Here is an 18,539-nt window from a genome sequence, read left to right on the forward strand (position 1 = left end):
GCACGGTCACTCATACGCTGGTGATGTCCCGCCTGGATTACTGCAACACTCTCTACATGGGGCTGCCCTTGGGACGCGCCCGGAGACTGCAGTTAGTTCAGAATGCAGCCGCGCGGGCTGTGATGGGGAGTACGAGGTACTCCCACGTAACACCTCTCCTGCGCGAGCTGCACTGGCTACCTGTGGTTTTTCGGGTGCGTTTCAAGGTGCTGATTACCATCTTTAAAGCGCTCCATGGCACGGGACCTAGTTACTTGCGGGATCGCATCCTCCCACATACATCCCTGCGGCCAATTCGCTCACACAGGGAGGGACTTCTCCTGGTGCCGTCCACTAGGCAATGCCAACGGGCGACACCAAGGAGTAGGGCCTTCTCTGTGATGGGCCCAACCCTCTGGAATGACCTCCCCCCCGACATTAGAACCACTACTGACCTCCGCTTCTTCCGGCAAAAATTGAAGACCCACCTGTTCCGATTAGCAGGCCTGGCATAATTACAACTGTCCCTCCTGGCAAATGTATTATCAACTGGTTATTTTAGGGTTTTTTTTAATTTATTGTGTCTATTTTAGGGGTTTAAAAACTTATATTTATATAGCTTTGTACAGTTCTTTTAATTGCTTTTTAACCTCCTCCATGCCAACTGTACATATTTAACTTTTTTATTGTATTTTGTTATATTCTGTATGGACTGTACACCGCCCCGAGTCCCTTTTGGGAGAGGGGGCGGTCTAGAAGCATCAAATATAAATAAATAAATAAATAAATAAATATAAATCTATCTATCTATCTATCTATCTATCTATCTATCTATCTATCTATCTATCATCTATCTATCTATCTATCTATCTATCTATTGTCTGTCTATCTATCTATCTATCTATCTATCTATCAATCTATCTATCTATTGTCTATCTATCTATCTATCTATCTATCTATCTATCGTCTATCTATCTATCGTCTATCTATCTATCTATCTATCTATCTATCTATCTATCTATCATCTATCATCTATCTATCTATCTTCTATTTAGGAGAGAAAGATAAATTATGTACATTCTTCTTTATTGTTCATGTCTCTTTCCATGTTTTTTGTCTGCCTTTTATTCTGTTTTGGGCAGTTTTTTAAAAAAGTTTGTTTATTATTGAAGTAAATCTCTAGCTATAATTTTGTAGATATATCGAATGGTGCATGTGTTTGCTCTAATATAAATGTATGGATTTATGGGAAGTATGCTGAATGCCAACTAATGTGGAAATTACCCACAATAATTTCCCAACACATCTGAGGGAGCAAAATGCCATTACCTGGACCTAAGGATTATAAATATTATTCACAAAACACACTAGACTGGTTTGAAAAACATGGTTTATTAAATATATTGCAACACTATATTGTATACTGATTCTTACAATAAGCCATGATAATTAAATGTCAGTTATCCCATTACCACAATACACTAAGCTAAAACCAAAGAAAATATGTTGTGAAGTAACAAGTTGTATAAACCCAACCACTGTGTTGTACCTTGCTTCCTCATTAAATAAAGAAGTTACATTTCCCAAATTATTTCCAAAATTCATACAAGCAATACTATAACTATCACTTAGAAACTGAGGTGACCATGGAGCAGTCGCTTTCTCTCAGCCCTAGAAAGGAGACAATGGCAACCACTTCTGAGAAGACCCTTGCCAAGAAAACTGCCAGGACTTTTTTCTGAGAATAGGAGAGAATCATTGAATAGAAAAAATGCCACCTTTCTTGTTATTTATGTATTTATATTTCCTATTTCTAAACTGCTTATTTCTCTCAAAGAGGGGCTCTTACATAGTTTGGGAGGAATAGCAGGAAACAGTACGAGATGCCCCCATCCAGTGTTGGCAGGGTAGGAATTGAGTGGGAGGGGGAGAGAGGGGGGGAATTAATTACACACTTCTGTGAAGATTGGATTCCTACTTCCTTTTTTCAAGAAAGTGTTCCTGTTTGTGTTTGGCTTAACCATTTTTTAACCATGATTAATGAATCAAACCAGTCTTTCTTTCCTTTCTTTCCATTCTTGCAAACTCTGGACAGTGACATCTTTCTAACTAATTTTACTTCTGTTCTCACAAAACTTCATTTTATCCATCTTTACAAATCATAGTTATAATGTGAATATAGTCAGAATTCTGAGTTTGATGTGCTTCCTTGTAATGTAATATGAAAATACTGGCCTAAAACATTTTCAAGAGAGCTTTTGAAGGTGGGCACTATATTTCAGCCAGGCCCCACAGCATCTGAAAAGGCAGCAGACCAAATTGTGAAGGGGAAAGTAATCAGTAATGCTAGAAAAGGTTCTATTAATTCCACTAGATTCTCCCACCACGCTTTCAATCAACTAAAAAAAAAAAAAAAAAAACATTGACGAGCCATCTGCCTGCCAGCATGTGAAATTTTTCCAAAACCAGGAACAGCAAGGGGCAATTATTTAAATTATCATGCATATATTCATAGGTATGGCATGCATATTTTTGAAAGAGTGGAGGGGTCTTATTAATGGATAGGAAAATGCCTGTAAATATAGGCTTGCATTTTGCATCTGGTACCTCGAATTTAATTGAGACTTTAGATAAATTTGGCCTGCCTATTAACCTCTGAGGTTTTTTTTTTTACAGTTTCTAGGGGATCTTTAGTTTTAATGTTAATGCGGATTCTGTTTTTCAATATGGAGTACTTGAATCCAGGAATGTTAACTTGCATTTTAACAATTGGAATTCACTGTGAATGATTATAGCTCAGAGCACTTTAGCTGTGAGTTCCTTTTAGGCTGAATAAAAAGGCGCTTAAAAATTTGGCTTTATATTATGAGAAGGTGGAAGAAAGAGAGCAGTACATCTATATTGGTTTAGGTTAAGGAGTGTATGGTATATATCATTGGACATTAAATGAGGGATAAGACATATTTTCCCATCCTTTGGTCCAATCACAATGTTCTCTTAACTCTCCTTCCCCCCCCTTCTTTTTGTATTGTTACAGAATGTCAGATAGACCAATAAATGGATAGAGAATAAGAGATTAGTCTAACTTTTATTACCAAGATTGGATTGGCTCAGCTAGATGCAATATATTTCTCTTAACTGTTATCTGTTGGATCTTTGCAATTGATCAAATGAAATAGACATGACTTTTTCTGCTGCTTGCTTTATGAAACTTCTAAAGAACTGAATTCAGTTCAGTTCAGTCTGGAAGAGTTACAACACCCACCCACACAGGCATCCCAAAGGTAATAGAGTAGCATTGCAAGATCACAAGTTGATTCAAATAAGAACACCAACAACCCACAACTCTGCAGTATTCACCTGCTTACTCAATTTAGCACTAACCAAGACAGAACTTTTATAAAACTGCATAATCCACTGTAGATAACTTGCCTTGTAAAGTCCTAGAACAGAACATTTATATCTTATGCTGGCCAATATAACCACCTCTATCCAGATACATTCTGTTGTGAGATGTATTCTTTAAGAATGAATGATTCTGCAATTTTCTTACTCCAACATATTGCTTCTCCATGCTAAGTATTGCTTCCCAATGCCTTCATGCTGAATTAGGCCCCCCAATTATTGCAAGTGAAGCTTATGTGATTAAACTTGATTTATTAAACTGGAAAGTGAGCCATACCTTACCTCAAAAGGGCCACCTGGGTGCTCCTTGTCCTCCTCATTCTGAGCACCATTTTCCCAGTAAAGAAAGTAACCATGTGCAAAATACTGTTTGGAGAAGCAGTAGCACTAATGCGATAAGCCAAACATAACTCATTTTCTCTTGATCAGAAGCTTCACGCAAGTATTCTTTGGGGACATTCACCTTGATTAAAGTAGAATCAGTGAGCTGCTGCTTAAGCATTCCCCAAACTTATAAAAATGCTGGGCATGCCCATTTGTAACAATCACAGATCCCCTGATTCAAAACTTTATTCTTTAATGCATGATTAACTCCTAGTAAGCACAATATCAAGGCCGGGTGGAAAGACAGCTTGCCTTTGTTTGTACAAATAAAACAAAAAATAAACAGAGAAAATGTTCTCATGGTTGCAAGGATAATAAAAGCCATTCAGTGATCATTCCCTTCTCTGTTACATGAATAACATAGCTTTGTTAGGAAAATATTTGAGTCAGTGGTAAAATCTGTCATTGTCATGGTTGAGTTCTTTCTATGAAATTGAAGCAAAAGTTATAATGCTGCGAAGAATTTAAACATTCAGGCTCTTAATGGACAGTCCTTTGCAAAGAGGAGGAACTGCATGATCACCAAGGAACAGAACAAGGTGATTGATCTCTGTTTTTCTTTATGCGGTCTGCCAGACGACAACAAACTAAATTGGGCCAGATTATTCTACAATGGCTCTTATATTTGTGCACTTAAATGCTTATTTCTAACCCTACAAATTAATATATCAAACATTTAATAGTTTAATGAATGTTTAGAAATAGTAGGTAGTATAAGTACTTTTGTTCGGGTAGCAAGTTTGGACTTCATAGATTACTCACAATGTCTTCTTTTAAACAAACATCAATTTACCTCTTAATCATCATCATGTCCCAAGGCCTTCTTGAGAGATTAACAGGCAGTTTCCAAGGTTCATAGACTCAACAGATCATGGAGTTGAATAGGATCTTAGAGGCCACCTATTTTAATCCCCTGCTCAGTGCAGGATCCACGAGAATATTTTTTGACAAATGACCATCCAGCCCATTAAAATTTCCACAAAGGAGAACTTAACTTTGGGGGCAGCTGTCCCAAGGACTGAAAGCTGTTATATGCAGGAATTTTCTGCTATCACTCCTAATCATGCTTGGAGTTGTAACCCATTGGTTTGAGTTCTGGCCTCTCGGATAATATAGAATAAATCAATTCATTCTTTTGTTTTCAGATATTTGGCGACTGTTTTCATATCTCCACCAGCCACATTCATCTGTTTTGTAGGCTAAACGTATCAACAGCTTTTACTGTTGCTAAGAGATTTTGGTTTCCAGACTTCTTAATCTCTTGGTAGCTTTCGCCCAAATGTGGTTGGCTTCTTTTTTTATAATGTGGAACAACCTAATTTAATTAAGTTTTATGTAACCTCCATCTTCTATATATTGGGATGAGTCCCCAAGCTAATGATGACCAGATAAATATTCTGCAGTTGCAATAAACCACACTTCCTAGTATAGTATAGTATAATATAGTATAGTATAGTATAGTATAGTATATTATAGTATAGTATAGTATAGTATAGTATAGTATAGTATAGTACAGCATAGCATAGCATAGCATAGCATAGCATAGCATAGCATAAATCTTTATTATGGTCAAAGACCAGCAATAACCACACTTCCTAGAAAGTTTGTAAAAAGAAAATCCTGCTAGATCAAAAACCCACTTTATCCAACTTTTAGTGACACAAAATGGTCGAACAGGTGCAACCGAGCAGTTCATAAGGAGAAGAATATCCTATACCCCAGTGTTCCCACCACTAATGTTTAATCTTTATTCTATAGGTAGCAAAAGGTCAACAGGATTGACAGTGACACATTGATCGCTCATGACTTTCTCTTGTTTAAGAAGTCATTCACACTGACAGCCGTTTTCCCCCCTGAATTTGGTCCAGTTTGTCACTGTCCTTTATAAGGACAGTGCTATTTTTTCCAGTTATGGAATTAAAATTAATCAATTAAGATATAAATCCAAATTATCTTTGGTTCTGCTAAACATCCTACTTATTTGATCATTGATTTCAATGGAAAGGCAAGTAACTATTCTGCTTGGAACACTCACAGCATTTGAAAAAGGCAATGGGTATATTAAAGTTCCTAAGCAGTACAAATGGCACCTGTTTTTTCCATGCAGAATATTCAAGTGGACCCAGGATGTATAGTAGAATAAAACACCTGTTCCCCATCATATATTCCCAGATATTATCAGATTTAAATTAAATTACATGCACCTATTGAGGTGGGAAACAGTGGGATAATGATGAATGGCATCAAACAAATTTGTCCCTTACATTGAAGCTTCTTATAACCAGAAGAAGAAAACAGCTGAAGGATAAAGGGATGTTCGTTTTATTTCCATTTTTCTTTCTCTATTTGGCTAGGAATATGGATAATGGTGTAGAATACAGACAGAAAGATGAGAGAGTGATTTATCATTTCCTATTGTTGTGTTTCAAGGGGTATTTCCTCCCCTTCCATTCAATCACCTCTGAGATTGTTTAGACAAGTCCCTGTAGTTTTCCTGCCAAAGTTTTTCAGAAATGGTTTGCTATTGTCTCTTTCTTAGAACCAAAAGAAGGTAACTGGCCCAAAATTACACAGCTGGCTTCATGCCTAAGGCAGAACTAGAACTCCCAGTCGGCTATTTCCTAGCCTTAACCATCGCACCAAACTGACAAAATAGTTGGTTATAAAATCCATCCACTTTGGGTAGGGAACAGTATTACTGAACATTCACAGTTACTCACTGTTAAAAAAACAACTGCTGTGGGCTTTAGAATGTTAAGGAGACATGCTGTAGTCTCCTTTTGACAATTCACAGCTAAGATGCTAAACTTAGCATTAAATACAACATAATAATCGGTGGCTGTGCTTGTTGGACTTAAATGTGTGCTCTGATGAAAATAAATCTTCAAAGACGTTGTGAAGCTCCAGGTGACAGGGCTATCAGGATGAATTCTTTGAGGTGTGAAACACTTCCCCTGGGGCTAGGTGGGATGTTTTCCGCTTAGACAAATCAAAATATTTTTCAAAGAATTTTTATCCTGTCATAGTACCAAACCTATTAACATATTTGCTTGTTCTTTTCATTCCCTCTCTCTCTTTCTGTAGTTCCTCCAGGATACTTTAGATGCCCTATTTAATATCATGATGGAACATTCTCATAGTGACGCATATGACATTCTTGTCTTTGATGCTTTGGTAAGGATTACTGTATCAACTCTTTCAATCAAGTAAGCTCTTTTCTAGCATTCTGCATTTTTTTAAAGAAACAGGACACAAGAGAGAATGGTGCCACCAAAGTGAGTATGATGGCTTCACTTCTCATCCATGCTATAATTAGCCTCCTTGCATTGAGGGTAAACTATCCAAGAAGCTTCACTGCATTATGTGGAACTGGAAACATCAGAGTTATCTATTTCAGGAGATGGTTATTAAATAAGTCAATATTGAGTCTCATGTGTTTATATATTAATCCATTTGTTAGGTAGAATCTCACATATTCTCCATGGTCTAATTTTTTTCCATCCGGATTTGAAAAATCCACACCTTTGTTTCCAGCTTCTCCAAATATTTGGAATTTTGCAATGCAACTTTCCTCAATGGGCTTATTTCACATACATGCCATAATGTATTTTAAAGAATGAAATGCATACATGCATTTTTCTTAGTAAGTTTAAACATATATGTGTTTACAACTGCAAGTACTTCTATATGACATATTTGAATTTTGGCTTCTCAAATAAAGGTTCAATTTTGGACTGATCTTAGCAAGTCTATACATTTTTGTGTGAATTTTGGACTGGGAACTGAAAAAATGGCAGCATATTTAATTCATTTCAATATATAGCTTTTCCTATATCTATGCTGGAAATTGCATTTATCCATTTCCTCTGCAGGCTGGGTGGACTTACTTTACATTCCTATCTATTGAGGTGAAGAGCCCCAACCGACATAAGTAGCTTTCCTTCTCACAATTTTCAGCTTGGTATGGTCCAGAAATCAAGATGGCAGCCACAAGAGTGTAATCAAAGCTCCATCTGTTTTTTATTCAGCAGAGCTCACAGTCTCTTGTTTCTTTCTTTATTTCTTGCATGAAAATATCTGCACTTATTCTTTCCAAGTGCTTTGCCAAAGCAAGCAATCTGGAATAGGAACAATTAATTAGACACTAAATTAATTAGACACTAAAATGTCACCAATATTCTGAATTCAGTGAAATCCATAAAGAAGAATCCCCTCTCCCCTTTTTCTTTAAAAAAAAACACATTTCCAAGTGATATTTTACATATGGAAACCCTTATTCTGTTACAGATTTATGTAATAGGACTCATTGCAGATAGAAAATTTCAACATTTCAATACTGTACTGGAGGCTTACATACAGCAACATTTCAGTGCAACTTTAGCCTACAAGTAAGTATATAACAATCCTGATGGGGAAGTCAATATGGGAAACCTGTAAATCATATTCTATCCTACTTTTTGATGCATGTAGAAGAGAAAGGAGCAAGGGGATGGGTCTCACTTCTTCTATACTGGTTCTCCATGGATAATTCTGATCCTGGCAAAAATATTCTCCGTGCAACAAAAAACTAGAAATGTATTTATAGTGGTCCTATGCAAATTGTTTGGTTCAATTAGTTCCCAACTCTATCCTGTACTTCTAATGTAATATTATTCTGTGCAATAATTATGGCTGTCTTCCAGAATTATCTTGTATGAAAGATAGAAATAATAATGTTGAATAGTTGTGCTGTGGTTTTTTTCTCTCTCAGGTGAAGTGTTTGAAAACCTGCATTTGAATTACAAAACAAAAAAATAATCTGCCATGTTAGACAGCATGTAATACATATATTTGCCACTCACACTACTTAGAAATCTAATTTGATAAAGATGCTTTTCCATTTGTGTAACACATTGTCCTGATTTCAGGAAATTAATGGCAGTTCTGAAGACTTATTTGGATACTTCAAGCAGAGGAGAACAATGTGAACCTATATTAAGAACGCTAAAAGCTCTGGAATATGTATTCAAGTTCATAGTTCGGTCAAGAACTTTGTTCTCTCAGTAAGTATTTGATTTACATTTCTTCTTAGGCATAACATCTCCACTCAGGTATAGCATAATTTTCTTCTATTTGATATGTTCCAGATAGTAATTCTTAAAGTTCCAATCTGCACATTTTGTTTTGCCAATTTTGGCTGTATGAAACTGATGGCCATGGTGGCTCCCAAGTTTGGGAATTTTAGATCTTAACACTTAGAAAGCACTGAGAGAGAATGATTTTCTGCTAATAGTTTGGCTCATCTTCTGTGATCACTTTTTCAATTTTTCAGTGTAGCATTGGGATTTTCTCATAGTCTCCTGTCCAAATCTAGCCTATTTCATTTTTTAAAAAGATTAGCAGGTTAAGGATTATCACCTAAGTAGGTAGAAATGTTATGAATGTTATAGTAAACTTATATGTGCAAGGTCAGTGAGCTTCTATTTTAAAAGCAGCTCTACAGGCAGACATGAGTTGGTTGTAGGTGTGATTGGAATATCACACACCTCTTTCAGTCATGATATGTTTGGAGACTGTTGGAGGAACAATATGAAACAAATATATCTACTCATGCTGATCTCTTGCACTCACCTATTAACCACTGTTTTTAGAGTTTCAGTATTCATGATGGAGATAGAAATTAACATGCTTTCAGGTGTTTTTGTTATAATTCCCTGAAACTCCATGGTAGTTTATGACAGTTGTGATTTAACATCTTTGGAAGATACCAAATAGTTTGGTACTGTTATAGATTAATTAGTTAGAGAGCTTAGCATGTTCACTCAGAATTATGTCCCTCTGTATCCAATGATACTTGTTGCCAGGTTAGTGTCCAAATGTGCAATTCTTTACTCATTGAACTAATTTGGACCTATATTTTTGGATTGAATTGTTACAATAAATTGGAAGATCAAATTGATCTGGTTACAACATAAATTCAAAATGATAACTATTTTTACCTACTGACATACTTTCTACTTTGCTGCTTCTGACTTCCTCCTTTTCGAGGTGTTTTGTAGAGAGATATTGTCCAATTAGCTGTGTGCACTGTGCAACCATAGATCCACTGAAATAGATGTATACATTTTAGAAAATTACCTTAAAATTGTGATTATTGAATTGCAATATGTTAGACCAGAAAGAAGGTGCAATTGCATATTGAACTTGCTGTGTATTTGAAACATATTTGGTGAGAAGCATTTCTTGATATGCTGCAAGATATATGTATTTTTCTTTCAAGATTCTGTTCAGTACTCCGATATTTAAGGTTTCTAAATCTTACATCGTTAGAAAAGTAGATGAATGTAAATGGCAAGGCAGAATGGTTCTTCTTATCAGAAAATAGTTCAAGGACCATGAATAAAGTTCAGTTATTAGGGTATGAAATTTGTTGAGCAAGAGCTCACATTGATTGGAATAGTTCTAATAAAGCAAGATGTTTGGGAGACAGTCCATAAAGCAAGGCAAACAGTTTGTTCAGGCAATGGCTATCATTTTGCAATATGATGTGATTTCACAGACAGCAAAAATGAAAATATTTTTAATCACAAAATAGGCTCACATTTTGAAAGATCTCAGCTCACCATGATCTTCCCACTCGTCCGTCCATCCATCCATCCATCCATCCATCCATCCATCATCTGTCTGTCTGTCTGTCTGTCTATCTATCTATCTATCTATCTATCTATCTATCTATCATCAATCTATCTTTCTATTTTTACTTAATGTTGGGATTCCATAGTGCCATCTTGGATGCTGCAGATATTAATTTATGGGCTTCTGGTTTGTATTATTAGATAATGAAATCAAAGGCTCCATTTCTTTCCTTAATCACATTATTTTGACTTATACCATACTGTAAACTGCTTCTGATAATCTCCAGATCTTCAAATACCTTCAAATTCTCTATTGATGTGAAAGAAAAAAGTAAAGGGCAGCTTGCAATGTTGGCCATACAATTCTCTGATTCTGATCCATATTAATATGAACTATTTCAAAGAACCAACCCAATTAAATGTTGAAGATGTTTTGAAATCTCTAAAGGGTGTACTGTCTAGGATGAAGGTGCATTCAATATCGGATTAATTAAACAGACTAATTGGATAGATATTGGATTTACCATGATAAATAAATTCAGTTGTTTTATACTGGAAATACTTGCAAAAGAGCAAAGACAATTTCTAACTGATATGAAAATTTGGAAGCAAGATCAGTAGACATTGAGATGGTATGCCAAGAGCACCACACTAAGCAGCAATTTGCTGCCTGGATGGAAGTTTTCAATCCTTATTAAAACCCACAGAGGTACTAATAACATTTGAAAAAGAGCAAGAGAGAAATTCAGCACACCATTTTAATACTGTATAGCAATCTCTCCTTACTATAATTGTGTTCTTCTGAATGAACACATTACAGTTGTCAATGGGCCCAGAGAGGAGAAAGGAGTCTGAGAATCCAATCAAATGTGCAATCAACTTGTATATTCATTTCAAGTCCTCGTCTTTGATTTGGGATCCTGGAAGCTTTTAGATATATACTTTGTAAGTAATACTTTTAAAGCAGAGATTCTTTTTTTTTTTGGAATGTGCACTTTTATAAATAAGTCCAATGAAGTTTAGCTTATAAAGCACCTTCCAACTCTACAGTGGTGAGTACTACTATGAAATCGCACAATTACATTCTCTGTCTCTGAAGAGCTGTATTTAGAGTGAAGATTCTTGATGTGAAGCCTTTTAGCTAGGCTGGGAATTCTCCATTTAGACATATTTCCAACATATCCTTCCATTTCTTTTCTCCACCGTAGTGCAAAAACCTTGAAATACCTTTTCCAGAGGTTTGTATTATAATTTCTGTTTATATGTCTTTTCTTGTGGTTCCCCTCTCCCCCTCTCATAGTATTTCATTGTTTTCTTTTCCTGTGTTCATTTCTTCTTCTTCTCCTGGCGTATGTTTTCTGAGAAGGCAGCTTTCATTACCGTGATTGCTTCATCTGAAAACGTTAATTTACTGACTTCTCCTCACACAGGCTTGATTTTCAACATAGCAAATTTTCATTTGCACCATATATATATGGTGGGGTTGTAACACACACACACACACACACACACACACACACACACACACACACACACACACACACACACACATATATATATATATATATATATATATATATATATATATATCTTTTTATCTGAACCATCTGAACTTATGCTTCTAAATCTTTTGGAATTCATCAAAGGATGTTCTACTACCACAGTGCCCATTTCTTGAGTAGCCTCGTAAAACATGCTAACTGAAATAATGTAGGGCAGGAATCCCCAACCTCCAGTCCATGGACTCGCACCAGTCCACAGCATGCCAGAAACAGGTCTTCTCAAACAAGCGAAACTTCATCTGTCCCCTTCCGGTCCACAGAAAAACCTCTCTCCATTGAACCGGTCCCTGGTGCCCAAACATTGAGGGCCACTGATGTGGGATAACCACAAAGGCTTTGCCTTCTGCTTTCAGCAGACATTATTTTGTCAGTCCTAACAAAATATCTCTTCCTGGTTAGGTATTCTTTTCTATGAGCTTCAGCAGTTTCACCAAGGGAACTAGCTTACTTTTCAGCCATATCTGAATGATTTCAAAAAGATCGCAATCATCATTCATATTGCAATCCCATGACTAATCATCTGTGAATTTTAAAACTACACCTCCCTCCTCTCTCAGAAAAAGACTGCTTTTTCTCTGAGTATCAGCTACTTCAGCCATCAGACCTTTTAAAAATTGGAGAAGTCTCCGGGATGTTTTTTGGGTGGCAGAAGCCAAGTAACTATCTGATATGTTCATTCTGCAAAATTCAAAAACAAGTTCTGTGAAGTATGCTCTGTCCCATAATTGGGTAGACCAGGTTGCTCTAATAAAAAAAACACTTAAGTTCTGTGAAGGCACAGAGGAGTGCAGTTAGAGGTAAATGAAAAGTTCCTTATCTCTTTTTTTCAACATATGTTTGTGTTTACAGAAAGGAGTGAAACAAGATCATTAATTCCATTGCAAACAGTGCCAATGCCTTCATATGGGCAGTACAAAATTTCTAAATAAAAACATGAATACAACCTGTCATGCAATGATCAGGCAGCATCATGGCAGCATCATAGGGAACAATGTGAACAAGATAGAATAACAGGGTATATAGATCACACTAAGCTCATATGTGTTTTATTTGGAATACAATGTGTGAACTTTCCATTGTGTTTTATAAATCATGCCTTGGTATTATGTGAATTGCTATGTCACTCTGACTGGTATATGGCTTAGTGTGATATATGAACTTGCTGTCTTGTAATTTGATAAGTAGCGAGGCTGTTTTCTTCTTGCTAACTTTTCCTAGATTATCAGATTTATTTTGCTGCTACTTTAGTATTTTCTTTTTCCTAACAAAAAACGGGGAAGGCAACCAGAGCACAGCATTTGATTTGTACAAGTAATTGTACACTCTCTTTGTCTGACAGTCATTTTGTTTTTACAAGGCTTTCTTTGCAAGACCATAGTGTATTATTCTTTTTATTATTATTATTATTTTCATCCAGTGTTTGGCTTTGTAATATATACAGACATCTAGGAAAATTAAAATCATATTCCTTTACAAAGTAGGAAATCAGTTTTCAGCCCCTCTAGGGAACTTCATTTGATCTGTTGCATTACTTGTGATTGAAGCTTTCTTTAGCTCTTCACACTGCCGGTCCTATCCTTAAAGCAGGGCATATGATTATCCCTGAATGTTAGGCAATAATTGTCAAGGGGCATCTATGTGATATAATATATGGTTTTAGGTAATGCTTTGCAATGATTGTGACAATTATATTTAAAGCAAGGGAGCAGGACTGGAAGTGGATAGGACTAATAGGCTGGGTTCCTTGTCTTTTCCCAACCTGTTCCTCAGATAAAAAGGAATTACAAATTGCAGAAACATAATTGCATCCTTTAAGAGATGTGATGTTAGTAAGCAATTATAAAATAAATCATTACTCATATTCTTTAATTGCACAATATCTGTATAGAAGCAATTCTTTGTGGTTTGAAGAAATATGCAGATATTTTTGGGTGATATGAAATGGACCAAATACATAGTCCTTTGAAAATATTGTTGAAGGTTACCATTATGGGAAGCTTGGAGACAGAACTGCTGCTATATAACAGCATATAGTAGCAACTGGTCATTGGTGTGTGGCTCAGAAGCAACAGTACATAAATAGTCCGAATATGGGAGATAACTACCTAGCACCCACAAGCCCAGCCTTCACCCTGTCCTGGTTCTTTCTTGTCCACTTTGCCTCATATAAAACAAATGAGTAACAAAGGAATATGGAATCTGACTTTTCTTCTGATCCAGCAGCTATTGTGGGACCTGCAGTCCAAAAGACTTGGGGAACATTAGCTTTGCTATCCATAACTTAACTGGGACTTCCTGTCAGATTATTCCCTTCCTGAAAACTCTTCTATTTATTTGACTTGCTTTGTTTTATGTCCATGATATCTCATCTGCTGTGTTTGAATTAGAGAGGGAGAGCTGAATCTGCAAAAATAATAACGAAGGGTTGCAGATCTCAATGGTAGCCTTTTCAGCAATATCTTGCAGTACTGTTCTATCCTTCTTTGTAATCTGTCCTTTGTGGCTTTGCCAAAGAGCTCTCAAACATTTTTCCCAGACACCAAGGCTGTATAAGACTTCATTGTGGCAGTGTCATGCCCACAAAGTAGACAGGTTCATACCTTTCAGATAGTATCAATTTTCCCAAGGTATTGGGAATAAATTAATGTTTTATTTACATTATTATATGGCTGTGTTAGGAGAACTTCTGACACATTTTCTTGGAGGATCATAGAACTCTACAAAGGCCACTGCTTGAAAGCTAAGCATGCCTGGTGCTGCTCAATATTTAGACGGGAGACTGGGAGGAGGAGCCAACATTGAGACGATACGGACGTGCGGTCTCGATGCTCCGAGACCGCTGCTGATACTTTTGCCGCTGGGTGGTCCAATCGAACCTAAACCGTCCCATAGAGATGGTGAACAGGAAAAATATGTCTTGCTGATCTCAGGGACATCGCAAAGTCTCTGATCGATCAAAGAGAAGTTCTTCAAGCCAGCAACAAAAAGTCCAGCCCCAGGCTGATGAAGTTGGGATGGCTCCAGAACAGAAGGGAAGCGGAAAGAGAAATTGTGTCCATCTGGTGAGGAAACTTTATTATTTTGGAAAAGACTGCCCCCAATTTTTTTTAAGTTAAATTAAATCCAAAAGCAGAAGAAAATAAGTGGCAAAATTAACCTATATTGGATTGCTGTGGATAGTGTGTTTAATTTTACTTTGTGGATTAAAGTGCTCACAACTTTTTTTTTTTTAAAGATAACGGATCAGTTTTTCTTCTTCTATTTTTTTATTTTTATTTTTTAACCTATGGATTAAAGTCTTCTTCTTTATTTCAACAAGGCCTTTTATTACCTGCTATTGATTCTATTTGAGAACTCTGTTTCTTTTAAGTTTGAAATAACATTAGAGAGTGGGAAGCAATACTGCCACTTGGAGGCTGGAGGGTTGAGTTTTTGAAACAATGCACTTTCCCTTTTCCTTTTTGATCTCACTGACTTTGTATCTCGAGGCTTGGCAACTTGTTTATAGAAAGTGATAAGAAGCAAGGGCACAAATTGGTCAGGTGCACTTTGAGAGTCTTACTGGCAGTGGGAGAGAAAAAGAAACAGAACCTTCTTTTTTGAAGATTATAAATGATATAAGAAGCCTTGAAAGGCAGAGTGGTGGTATCTACTAGTTTGTTAAAATGGCACAATAGTTAAAAGAAACAATAACTTTGCAAAACATCTTGGCTGGAATTCAAAATTTATTAGAAATAACAGAGATAATTGAGAAGAAGATGGAAAAAATAAAGTTTATAACAACAAAAATGATGGGGTCAGAGTCCCAAAAATTGAAGGGGAAAATAATTATAAAGACAAGACAACTGATTACTTTACCAGTGGAGTGAACGGGGTTGAAAGTGGAAAAGGGGAGTATGGAAAAGGGAATTAGATTGACAGGAACTATACCCCGGATTTCAAGGCATGGAAGAAGAAAGAAGAGGAAAAATGACGGATTTAAGGAGAGAGAACATCTCTGAAGCAAGATTGACAACCAAAGATAACCTGATTAAAATAGCAGATGGAGGGCATCGAGATTACTTAAGTGATGCTACAAGCAACAACCTGTGGAGAGAAGTCCACAAAATTTTTATTAAGGAAATAAATAGATCAATTCCACAAATGACAAAAGAAATAAGACTGTATTATTACTGGAAGGATACAGGCTGATATATGAAAGTTGATAATAAAAAATAGTTAATTTTAGTAATTAGTGGTTAGTAATTTAGTAATTTCTAGAGTGCTATGTTAAATAAATAATTGATAAGGATAATAAGGTACATATATGTGTTGGATTGAGAGGAAATTTGATATAATTAGCAAATGAATTTTTGTTAATAAATAATGTCTATAACAATAACAATGAAATGACAAGGGATATAGTGAACAATATATATATATGTGTGTGTGTGTGTGTGTGTGTGTGTGTATGTATGTATGTATGTATGTATGTATGTACTGGTTTAATAAAAGGAATTGGGATATAAATTGTAAATAGCGATTTGAAAGGGAGGATCAGAAACCTTGTTATCAAACATAATTAATTTTTACTTCAAAAATGCTATAAAGGGGTAATATTATTAGATGATATTAGAAATAATTAATGAAATTCTACTATGTGCTTGTGTTTTTTAATTTTGGACTATTTCATGTAAAAGGATATTAAAACAACCATAGTCAAATGAGAAGCATGGTATGTTGATAGTAAGATATATAAAGATTTTTGATTTAAAATATACAATGTGATATGAATTATAAGTAATGACTGTGGAAGAGATGCATGAAAGTTATTTGTAACCAATCGACACACTTCTACAATATGTAACGTAAGATGATTTTATTTTATATTTTTTATGTGTTGTGTTTGTCTGTTTAACCAAAAATATAAAAAAAAATCTTTAAAAAAAATTTAGTCGGGAGACTGCCAAAGGGTATTCTGAACTGTTGCCAAAAAAAGGGCATTGTTGAGTCTATAGTTGAGTGAGTAGCAGGTCCTGAACTCAGCATAAAGGTGGCTTTACGTTTGTAGCTGAAATAATCACACACACGTACACAACACAAACACACAGTGAATGGTTTTCCAAAACGTTGCTCACATTTATTTTAACATTCTCCCCTTTCCCTAAGAATCAGTTGGATTTTTCCATGAGGAAGCAGCTTCTGATTCCTCATGGAAAAATTCTCAGGATGTCTTTGAGGCAGAAAGTTTTCCTTGCTGTTTCCATCCCCACTTAGCAGTCTGTGCATCATCTCCATGAGCATCTACAATTCTTCTTTTTTAAAGGGGGCCTTAAGGGCCAACAATAAGCAGGGGGAAAAATAATAAGCAATAAAATGAACATTTTGTGCATTCAAAGCTGATGTTGCATACGTTCCAGATAGGCTGCACTATTATTATTACTTCGGTTTCTCTATTGTACTATTAAAATGTGTGGAGTACTATGACATATGCCTAATTCATTATGTGCGGGTAGGTTGAATTCTTTTCCAAATGGAAGTTCTGGACAAGATAGGCCGTACAATTACATATATTTCCCTCTTTTGTTTCAGCCTCCCTGAATTGTTAGATTTATTTGCTAATAAAGAAGATGAAGTCATGTTTAATGACCGTTAATAAGCTGAATATAATGAAGCCCACAATGCTATTATTATCTAATGTAGATCTGGAACAGGCTTAATATTGCTTTTAATTAGCAAGCTTTGAATGTTAATTTTTCTCTGCAAGGAAAAAAGAAAAGAAAATGAAAAAAAAAAGCAGATGACATTTGATTCAATAAAATTATGCAACTAAAGCATGTCTTTTTAACATTTTGTTTTTGAAACATTCTGGAGGAATAATATTCAGGATCGTTGCTAACCCAATTCACATTTGATGTCTCTTTTGTTATTGTTTGATTTTACCTAGGGCGCATTCACATACCTTTTCTATCCCAGGAAGATTTGACCTCAAGAATAAAAGGGATTGGCCCTTGCTTTCCTGAAAAACAAAGGTGGGAGGGCACAGCAACTGAGGATTGCCCAAGGGAGCCTGTGGTAGCTTGCTGTTCGCAAGACATTTCAACCTGGAGAGGAGTTAAAACTAGTGTGAGCACAAGACAAAAGCAGCTTAAATGGATAGGATATATGTACCATAGCATCAGTTTACTTCTCTTCTGTCATCTTCTCATCATATGCTAATGTTGGAAGAAATTTTGGGTTCAGTTCCAAGTGGGGAAAAAGACACTGGAAACATGGAGGCTGCTTGGAAAGATGGTTTTAATGGTGGACAGAACCACATGGTCTGAAGTCCTAGTGAAAAACGTGATCACATGTTTCAAGATGTTGGGTGAAGAAGAAAAAAGGGAAGAGATGCTGAAAGTCCCTGGTTTTATGCTCTTTCTGGGCTTTGAGCTTGAGCTTGTATTCTAATTGGTTGTCAGACTCCCATAGGGCCATTATGCACAGGCAACTCTGAGTCTAAGTTTGGTTGAGCATTGCTTCTTCCCAGATGCCATGTGGTGAGATGCATAGAGGGTTAATCCTACCTTTGTGATAAAGAGCAGACTGGCTCAGACCTTAATGGACCATTGACAAA

At 36.1% G+C, this 18,539-nt stretch overlaps 1 protein-coding gene across 1 annotated transcript in view; it reads left to right on the forward strand.

Annotated features, from left to right (window-relative positions):
* The window catches only part of DOCK2 (dedicator of cytokinesis 2), a 322,820-nt gene that overhangs the window by 60,465 nt on the left and 243,816 nt on the right, over positions 1-18,539 (forward strand). Inside the window, exons 20-22 of the mRNA XM_081939650.1 lie at positions 6,853-6,942; positions 8,056-8,156; positions 8,676-8,810. Coding sequence (XP_081795776.1) covers positions 6,853-6,942; positions 8,056-8,156; positions 8,676-8,810 — 326 coding nt within the window. The remainder of the gene's footprint in view (positions 1-6,852; positions 6,943-8,055; positions 8,157-8,675; positions 8,811-18,539) is intronic.

The sequence above is a fragment of the Natrix helvetica genome (genome assembly GCF_964273705.1).
Source record: "Natrix helvetica genome assembly, chromosome: 1".
NCBI lineage: Eukaryota > Metazoa > Chordata > Lepidosauria > Squamata > Natricidae > Natrix > Natrix helvetica.